We start from the raw sequence: 9740 nt of genomic DNA, 5'->3' as shown, positions 1-9740 counted from the left end.
GTGGATGTAGAGAGGAGCACTTATTGTTTGTCTAGGTTTACAAGAGACAAGTCAGATTATAGGCAGAGATGCAAGCGACTGGTATAAACAAGTGATGGGAAATGATGTAATTTTTCTTTTGATCCCTATTATTTTCTCATTGAAATAAGGGAGATGGGTGAGGAGGAGCTGTTGGATATTTTAAGAGAAGGAAGGTATTAGATAGGTTGTTCAGGGGAAGAACAAACTATGAGAAAAAGGTAATTGTGTTGCTGAGATTTATAATAGAAAATGTAACGTCAGGTGACTCTGCATGATTATGATGGTGCTAATAAGATTGTGTTTGCGGCTGGGCTTGGTAGCTTATGACTGTAATCCCAGCACTTTGGGAAGCCAACGTCTGGGGATCACAAGGTCAGGAGATCGAGACGATCCTGGCCAACATGGTGAAACCTCGTCTCAATAAAATACAAAATATTAGCCAGGCGTGGTGGCGCATGCCTGTAGTCCCAGCTACTCAGGAGGCTGAGGAAGGAGAATCGCTTGAACCCGGGAGGTGGAGGTTGCAGTGAGCCGAGATCACGCCACTGCACTCCAGCCTGGTGACACAGCAAGACTCTGTCTCAAAAAAAACACAACACAACAAAACAAAAAAGATTGTGTTTGTGTTGTTTTCCTCCAGCTCAGCTACTCTGCTGTAGCTGTGGATGAAGAAGAAGGGTGAAGTTAACTAGGGTCTGGGTTTTGCTCTGGGAACGTGGCACAGGAAAAAAGAGACAAAGGATCAGAAGGTGTTTGTGAACTGTGATCATAATGATGGATCACGGCATCTAAGCTGAGTAAATAAGGAAAGAAGGGAATGCAGGAATGGGGTGATGAACAGGAAATAAATAATGAGATCATCAATCAGAGGTCAGCATGGGGTTTGCATGCTGGCAACTTCCTCCACTGTCTTCTTCCCTTATATAAGCTCTCCATCCCTTGGTCGCAGGCTTGCAGCACTCCGGCCATAGAAAACTATCTGCCAACCCCTCAGATAGATCAGGCTGTTAGGTACATGCGCTTGCATTTTTTGCATATGCTTTCCTCTTAGTTTAGAACACTTCATTTCTTTATCAAACTGTTCTTTCTTGACTCTAACAAACACTTCCTCCATGGTGTGCCTCTAGCAATGATCACAGTGTCCTATTTTATGTACTTTAGTCAGTTTCCCTAATTAAAATGTGAGTCTTGTAAGAGTGGAGACCTTATATTATTCACGTTTGTATTCCTGGCACAGGGCTTGGTCCACATGAAATAAATGGCCTATGCTCCTATGTTTTTCTGGCATAAAAGAATGTTTTGGGGGAACTGCAGTAAAGACAACAGATGAGGAACTTCCTCTCACAGAATATTTTATTTCCGCTCTCACGTCCTCCATTATAATATTCAAGAGGCATATGCTTTTTGAGAGTAAATATGTTTTAATAGTACTTTTATGTAGTTTCCTTATGTATTTCTTAATTTTTATATCAGCTTCATTTATAAACAGTAACAAAGTAGAAATAAAAGTAGGATCCTTTAGCTAGATCCACAGCAACTCTCTATATACAAAGGAGACAGAAACTCCTCAGTGACATCTACTTTATTCTTTGTGGACAGGTAGGTAAGTCAGTAAGAACATGTGTAATAACGACAAGGTTACAGGTTAAATTTCGTGAGAAGCATGCTGTCTTTCATATTTATCTATCCAAATTTGTACATAATGGTGTGGAAATGTGAACGAATTACTCTAACTCTACCAGCTCTTCTGGAAGAACCCCTCAGTTCATGAAGTGGAAACACAGTAGTGATTGCACAGATAACATGGAAGAGCATTCACTTGGCAACTTTGATTAATTAAGAGTTAATTCAGAATAGCTTATAAAGATGGAAATAGTAAACTGAGCCAGAGAGATTACCAGGCAAAAGTCTTGTAGAGCAAAGAGAGAGGAAAAAAAGAGACAAGTAATTAAATGTAACATATAACCATGTTTATAATGAAAATATAGGTCAAAGCTCACTAGAGCAAACATTATTATGACACTTTCTGCCCAGAGGAAAAAAATTGTAAACCCTAGCTTAGGATCTATTTTTAAGCATGATTACAATGCAAAACAAAATTATAGTACAACCAACTAACATTTGCAATTCCATAGGGCTTATTGTCATATTTATAAAATAGAAACACGGAGTTCTGAAAGGTATTATTATCATTTTGTCATTTAATGACATGAGAAAAATTAGCCTAAAGTTGAACAAAGAACATTAAAATCAGAAATATTATTTTATATTGTTCCAAATTGACATTGGTGTCATGGGAATAAAAAGGAAAATATTAGTGTTGGTAATAAAAAATGTTATGTGCTAGAATAAGAGGATATTCTTCCATAGAATAGACATATTTTATTCTTTTTAAGGACAGAGAAGACATTTACTTATTATGGTTATCACTTATTATTGATAAGTGATCAACTGTGAGACATTTCTTGAAGTGCAGATTCCTTAATTAAAAATTATTACTAATTAACTTATATCCTCTACTATGCCAAGAAAAATCTTGGCCATGCTGGCAATGCTTAAAAATTTAGAAAGTGGCTACATCTGTAGAGGTGTAATTTACTATTAAATTTTATTAAAGTAGACACTATTTTGATGACAGTAGAAAACATTTTTATTACAACATACATAAGGATGCCCTTAAGCTTATCCAATTTTTCATTTTTGAGTGAGTGTACTAAAATTTCTCCTGCAAGGCAGTGAATGAAATTTCAATCACAAAAGGGTTAAAAACGTTGGTTAGAATTGAAGTATATTCTATTTTCTAGAATTCACATGAATAGTTTAGAAATGCTATCACAGCACATTAAATGTTATTATACTGATTATTTATCACATGGTTAATTATGCCTAATGCAGACTGAGAGTTTACTGCAACTGATTATAATTAGATGTGTTTGGCTGCAGTTAGAATTCATAATGGTGCAAGGTTTATATTTTTGCTTGGTATTTGAAAGGGAAAGGCTTTGGTAATGAATTTATAGCAGTAATTAGGTCATAGATTTACCGCTATATGCGTTACAGTTAAGTGATACTATATATACATGTCTCAGGACTGAATGCATATGCACGTATTTATCTGCAAAACGTAACCAAAGACGCATTAAATTGCTGAAACAAATTGGTTTTCTTTTGCTATCTGGTTTTTAGGTCATTGTTTCCAAGGATCTTTGAGATCACTGAATTGAGAGGTGTGGCTAGAAGTCTTTATATTCAATAGTGCAAGACTCATTGAAATTGCTGTAATAAATGAATACCAAATTCAGTTACATATTTTCATTAGTCTGGGCATCTATGCAAGTAAAGCCTATTAGCTGGGAAGGATTATAGAATAGTGCATCTAAAATTTCCTTGCACAGCACAATAAATGCCTTCAATAGGATGTCAGCATACCTCTTGTCCTTCCATGTTCTGTAGTCAGTTATAATAAGTTCTTTCAAAATTAAGTTTCTCAGGTTGGCAATTGTGAATATGACTACTTCTATTTTACTTTTATCCTCTTATGTGCAGGGAGCAAACTCACCTCAGAAGTCACATCAGAAAGTACATTTAGAATTTTTATTTGTGAAGTACATAATTCAAATTTAATTTTTAAATTTTATATATTTAGTAATAAAATACATTTCATACATTTAAATGTTGTCACAAGATTTTGTTGTCCATCATGTTTAGTATTTTGATAGTTGCCTGAAAGTTGGGAAGAAGAGCTAATATTTCAAATGGCAAAATGAAAGTTCAGAGATCTGCTTCCCGCTGTGCCCCGCAGCCAGCCGGGGCAGCCGGGAAGCGGGTGGGGCGGTGCGTCACTCGGGTCCGCTCCACACGGTCGCCGCCACTGCTGTGGTGGCCGGTTGGCCGAGGGGCCGCGATAACTGGTTGCCCGCGGTGTGAGCAGAATTCGGTATGTACCGCCGCCAGGAAGATGGAGGGGCCTTTGTCCGTGTTTGGAGACCGCAGCAGCGGGGAGGCGATCCGCTCCCAGAACATGATGGCCGCAGCTTCGATTGCCAATATTGTAAAAAGTTCTCTTGGTCCGTTGGCTTGGATAAAATGTTGGTGGATGATATTGGTGATGTAACCATTACTAATGATGGTGCAACCATCCTGAAGTTACTGGAGGTAGAACATCCTGCAGCTGACGTTCTTTGTGAGCTGGCTGATCTGCAAGACAAAGAACTTAGAGATGGAACTACCTCAGTGGCTATTATTGCAGCAGAACTCCTAAAAAATGCAGATTAGTTAGGCAAACAGAAAATTCATCCCACATCAGTTATTAGTGGCTAACGACTTGCTTGCAAGGAAGCAGTGCGTTATATCAATGAAAACCTAATTGTTAACAAAGATGATCTGGGAAGAGATTGCCTGATTAATGCTGCTAAGACATCCATGTCTTCCAAAATCATTGAAATAAATGGTGATTTCTTTGCTAACATGGTAGTAGATGCTGTACTTGCTATTAAATACACAGATATAAGAGGACAGCCACATTATCCAGTGAATTCTGTTAATATTTTGAAAGCCCGTGGGAGAAGTCAAACAGAGAGTATACATGTCAGTGGCTGTGCACTCAACTGTGTGGTGGGATCCCAGGGCATGCCCAAGAGAATCATAAATGCAAAAATTGCTTGCCTTGACGTCAGCCTGAAAAAAAAATGAAGCTTGGTGTACAGTGGTCGTTACAGACCATGAAAAACTGGACCAAATTAGACAAAGAGAATCAGATTATCACCAAGGAGAGAATTCAGAAGATCCTGGCAACTGGTGCCAACATTATTCTAACCACTGGTGGAATTGATGATATGTGTTTGAAGTATTTTGTGGAGGCTGGTGCTATGGCAGTTAGACGAGTGTTAAAGGCATTGCTAAAGCTTCTGGAGCAACTATTCTGTCAACCCTGGCCAATATGGAAGGTGAAGAAACTTCTGAAGCTGCAATGTTGGGACAGGCAGAAGTGGTACCGGAGAGAATTTGTGATGATGAGCTGATCTTAAAAACACTAAGGCTCATACATCTGCATCGATTATCTTACGTGGGGCAAATGATTTCATGTGTGGTGAGATGGAGTGCTCTCTACATGATGCACTTTGTGTAGTGAAGAGAGTTTTGGAGTCAAAATCCATGGTTCCAGGCGGGGACAGCACCCCCTTCCATATACCTTGAAAACTATGCAACCATCGTGGGGTCTCAGGAAGAGCTTGCTATTGCAGAGTTTGCAAGATCACTTCTTGGTATTCCTAATACACTGGCAGTTAATGCTGCCCAGGACTCCACAGATCTGGTCACAAAATTAAAAGCCTGTCATAATGAGGCTCAGGTTAGCCCAGAATGTAAAAATCTAAAATGGATTGGTTTTGATTTGAGCAATGGTAAACGTGGAGACAACAAACAAGCAGGAGTGTTTGAACCAACCATAGTTAAAGTTAAGAGTTTGAAATTTGCAACAGAAGCTGCAATTACCATTCTTTGAATTGATGATCTTATGAAATTACATCCAGAAAGTAAAGATGATAAACATGGAGGTTATGAAGATGCTGTTCACTCTGGAGCCCTTAATGATTGATCTGATGTCTCTTTTATTTATAACAATGTTAAATGCAATTGTCTTGTACCTTGAGTTGAGTATTACACATTAAAGTACAACAAACTGTAAAAAAAAAAAAAAATTCAGACATCTGTATTAACAAACCTACACATGTGCCCTTGAACCTAAAATAAAAGCTAAAATAAGAATTCATACATCTTACTAGGCAGAAATCAATTCTTTGTAATATAATAAGAATATGTGTAAAGTCCATCAGTTAGTTCAAAATTAACAGGCAGATGATGAAGTCTTAACTTTGCAGCAAATTGTCAAAAATGTGTTTGGGTTTTAGTGAACGACAGGCTTAAGAGTAGCCAAATGGTGCTTAAAAAGTTAAAACTAAGAGAACTGTGCTGAGGTTAAGAATGGTTAATGAGATTCCTGGATCTAAGGTATCTGCATCATGTCTCCTGGCCTGTGTTAGGGCCTAGGTGCTGCAGGGGCATTCCTAATTTGGAGTCCATCATGGTGAGATGACGGGAGAAGAGGTAGAAGCGTTCCCAGGGTGGTTGAAGTGAACCTGGGCAGACGCAGAAGAAATTGGTAAGACCTGACCTCCAAGGGAGAATTGAGGTCACTGCATGTGCTCAATCTGGAGAAGAAAAGACATCATGGAGACTCAACTGTGTGCCAAAAATTAAACACTATCATTCAGAAGTGAAAATAAGTTTACTTTTCAGTGTTCTGAAACAACTAGAAGTCAAAGTGATGAGAATATTTATATTATTTCAATAAAAGAAACTTTCCTAACAGAAGCATGAACCAGCACTGGGACTGCTCATCTCACAGTGAGTCCCTGGACATCTGAAGTGTGCAGATGGGAGCCAAATGCCCAGCTCTTTCAGGCATAACATGTGGAGGAGAGTTGTATGACATAGGAGCTTTGCTCTGATGACCTCCCAAGTCCCTAACTTCTTTATGGTTCTTTAGGTTATCTGGACATTTTAGGAGGCATATTTTGTTATTGTGTTCAACAACACATAAAAGCATCTGAGGTTAATAAGTATTCCATCTGGGAAAAGAGAAACAGAATTGTGAACTACTGAAGGCCAAAATGTATATAACAAATGGTGGAGTTTTTAACTTGAGATTCCTTTTTTTCAGTCCTGTGTACAATGAATATTTCTGCTGGTGATTACTTTCAATTGCAACATTATAATTCACAGAATTGAGTAGGAATTACAAAATATAGAAAAAGAAAACCCAAAACTGTTAGAATCCACATGAATTTTAATGATTTATTAGCATATGCACAAAGCGTGAATGTTAAATATGGCAAATTGATTGATCTGAGGCAAACTTCCAAGGGGAAAAATTGCTACATACTCTCTCTCTCTTTCAGTTAACATCTGCTGTATAGTGGAGGTTCCAGAGAAAAAGTGAGAGAAGCTGAGTCTGCACCCTCAACATGGAGGAAATAAGCTCTCTTAGGACCAAGAACAGAGGACAGAGGAAGGACTCCAGCATGATGGGCACCAAGGGATTTTGGTCCTTCTGAGAAAGAGGAGGTAAAGTGAATCCGTGTGGTCCTTGCAATTGTTGGTGGTAGTGGGGTGCTGGAACTGGGAAGGATCACCCTTGGAGTCTGAGAACATGTAGAGGAGAAAAGCAACAAAAACCCTATGTCCAAGAGAACGTCAGGGACGGGTTACCTGCTGAGGAAGTGGTAGTAGGTAAAGCTTGCTTTGCAGAACTAGCCATAAGAACATTTATTGGGGGAGGTATCAGCAGATTGAGCCCCTCAGGCCTGAGCTGTTATCTAATGGTGTTTCTGGGCACTGACATCAGAATTAAAGAACATTTGTGAGTCTCCAGCTTTTTCACAAGCTGTGGGGAAGCAGAGAACTCTAAGGGGAGAGGGAGGAGCAGAGCTGTCTGGCAATGGATGGTTCACTAACGGCTTGCAGGTAGCAGAGAGAGAGAAAGAGAGACAGTGTGTGTGTGTGTGTGTGTGTGTGTGTAGTTGTGTTCAGAGACACTTTTCCACCCTTTAGGACAGTTGCTTAAGGATTACCTGTAAGGAAGGAAACTGAGTCTTTAAAATATTTTCTGCTTTTACTGTTAAATAATGAAACACAATCCAGAACCATATTGAGTCAGATTGCAACTTTTCAACATTTTCTTGTTGCTTTTAAAGCAGAATGGTCCCTTCCACCTTGGCAGAAGGGAGAGCTGTTGATCTGCCGTTGCTCTGTAATAACCATCTAGGGTTCCAAGCTGGCCCAAACCGAGCTTCGGCTTAATGAATTATGGAGGCAACATACCTTTTAAATAAACTCCCGCCTAGGAGAACTGCAAAAAAGAGAAGAAAAAGTACCTGTAGGAAGACTGCATGCGGTGGCTCATGCCAGTAATCTCAGCAGTTTGGGAGGCCAAGGTGAGAAGATCACTTGAGCTGAGGAGGTTGAGGCTGCTGTGAGCCCTGTTCATGCCACTGCACTTCAGCCTGGGTGACAGAGCGAGAATTTGTCTCAAAAAAGAAAAAAAGATTACCTGTAAGGAAAACAAACAAACAAGCAAACATAAAAGCAACAGAGCAAGTGCTGTTGTTTAAAAGCATTCCCAGCACCATTAGCATCTGGGTACCTCCATTAGCATTTCTTTTTCTTTTTATTCCCCATATGTAGGCCTTATCACAAGCCTGTTATTTATCCATCCCTCTTCCACTCTCTGACTTAGGTTGCATCATCTCTTGACTGGATCACAGCCACAGCATTCTAATTACCTTCTTTACCTATCCTCTACCCTGTAGCCAAAGCAATCTTTTTAAAAAGCAAAACAGATTACATCATCCTCATACTTAATGTACTTCAGTGGCTTCATTTTTCCTCTGAGGGTAAAGACTAAAGTCATTAGCATGGCCTGTGAGCCCTGATGTGATTTGGGCTCTACTCCTGTTTCATGAGTACTACCCTCTGTCTCTTCTTTATTCTCTGCCTACTGTAACGTGTGGAATAACTGCTGTAGGAACAGCACAGATGAAACTCCACCAGAGGACATAGAGAGATTTGGAGACAGGAAAAAGGCCTTACTGCCAGTGTGCAAATATGAAATAAGAGAGATCATGAAAAAATATACCTGAGGCTTAAAAGAAGAGAAAGATCCAGTATTTCAACTGCAACCAGGAAACAAAGGATTCCTCCAGGGTTAAGGCCCAGTTTGGATACCAGCTGCCATTTCCCATTACAGATTGACAATTTCGCAAGAACCTGCCTATTACTAAGGTTCATGACATTCGTCTCTGGTCTTCATGATAGTCTGCAGAGTAAAGGGCTGATCACAGCTAAAGTCCAAAGTCCTTTATGAATTTTCATCAAAATTAGATTTCCAGAAACTATGCCTGCTCACAGTGGCTTTTAGGTATATGATAGCAGAGCCAGCAATTCAATATTCTTTATGGAGAGTTGGAAGTGAACCAGCATAATTCAACTGAAAATACAGAGTATAGGGGTCAGGGGTATCTCCCAAAGGATAGGTGGGTGAATTGATGTATTAATTAATTATTAACATTAATTAATAGGTGCTATAATAAGTGAATGCTGATGGTTCAGTGGCTTAATAGAATACGTTTCTTGCTCACATAAAATCCAAATCGAGTGTTTGTGGATGGCATTCCAGGCAGTGATTCAGCAACTCGAGCTTATTCCATCCTGTCAGTCTTCTGTCTCCTGCAAACCTTAGAGTCCAGTAATTTCAATGAGCAGATGGGGAAAGAATGATGAGGAAGGCACAACTGCTCTTTATCTACTTCAGCCTAGAAGTGACTCACTCTGGCTCATGTTCCATTGGTGAGAACCGGTCATATGGCTCTATGCTAAATGAAAGTTGGGTAGCTGCTTTCCAGAGCAACACCACAGAAGAAGAGTATGTCTTTGGTAGAGAGCTGGTAATCTCTGCAACAGAGAGTGAGAGAAAAATCATGTTTCATCTGTCAATTCCTACCTATTATTATTATTATTGTTTTAATTTGAAGTTCAGGGGTACATGTGCAGGTTTGTTACGTAGGTAAACTTGTGTCCTGGGGGTGTGTTATACAGATTATTTCATCACCCAGGTGTTAAGCCTAGTTATTTTTCCTGATCCTCTCCCTCCTTCCACCCTC

General features: G+C 39.4%; 1 protein-coding gene and 1 pseudogene across 1 annotated transcript; one reads left to right on the top strand and one right to left on the bottom strand.

Annotated features, from left to right (window-relative positions):
- Positions 1-3911: 3911 nt before the first annotated feature.
- Positions 3912-5617, top strand: LOC129483286 (T-complex protein 1 subunit alpha-like; annotated as a pseudogene).
- On the bottom strand, positions 5606-9527 carry LOC129483291 (putative uncharacterized protein CCDC28A-AS1). Its single transcript, XM_055280458.2, has 4 exons — positions 9408-9527; positions 9219-9306; positions 7956-8108; positions 5606-5701 (listed from the first exon to the last, which is right to left on the bottom strand). The coding sequence occupies exons 1-4, from the start codon at positions 9439-9441 to the stop codon at positions 5680-5682; spliced, it is 297 nt and encodes a 98-aa protein (XP_055136433.2). The 5' UTR covers positions 9442-9527; the 3' UTR covers positions 5606-5679.
- Positions 9528-9740: the final 213 nt, after the last annotated feature.

The sequence above is a fragment of the Symphalangus syndactylus genome, chromosome 5, assembly GCF_028878055.3.
Source record: "Symphalangus syndactylus isolate Jambi chromosome 5, NHGRI_mSymSyn1-v2.1_pri, whole genome shotgun sequence".
NCBI lineage: Eukaryota > Metazoa > Chordata > Mammalia > Primates > Hylobatidae > Symphalangus > Symphalangus syndactylus.
The sequence above is the reverse complement of the archived record's forward strand: the minus strand, read 5'-3'. Positions and strand labels throughout refer to the sequence as shown.

Bases quoted from the DNA above. Each gene is read 5' to 3' on its own strand.
- LOC129483291 (XM_055280458.2), bottom strand. From the start codon at position 9,441: ATGACCGGTTCTCACCAATGGAACATGAGCCAGA. The intron at 9,307-9,407 runs GTGAGTCACTTC...TAAGGTTTGCAG, and splicing joins CCAATGGAACATGAGCCAGA to GAGACAGAAGACTGACAGGA. The intron at 8,109-9,218 runs GTGAGCAAGAAA...TTCTTTTTTGAG, and splicing joins ACACTCGATTTGGATTTTAT to ACAAATTCTCGCTCTGTCAC.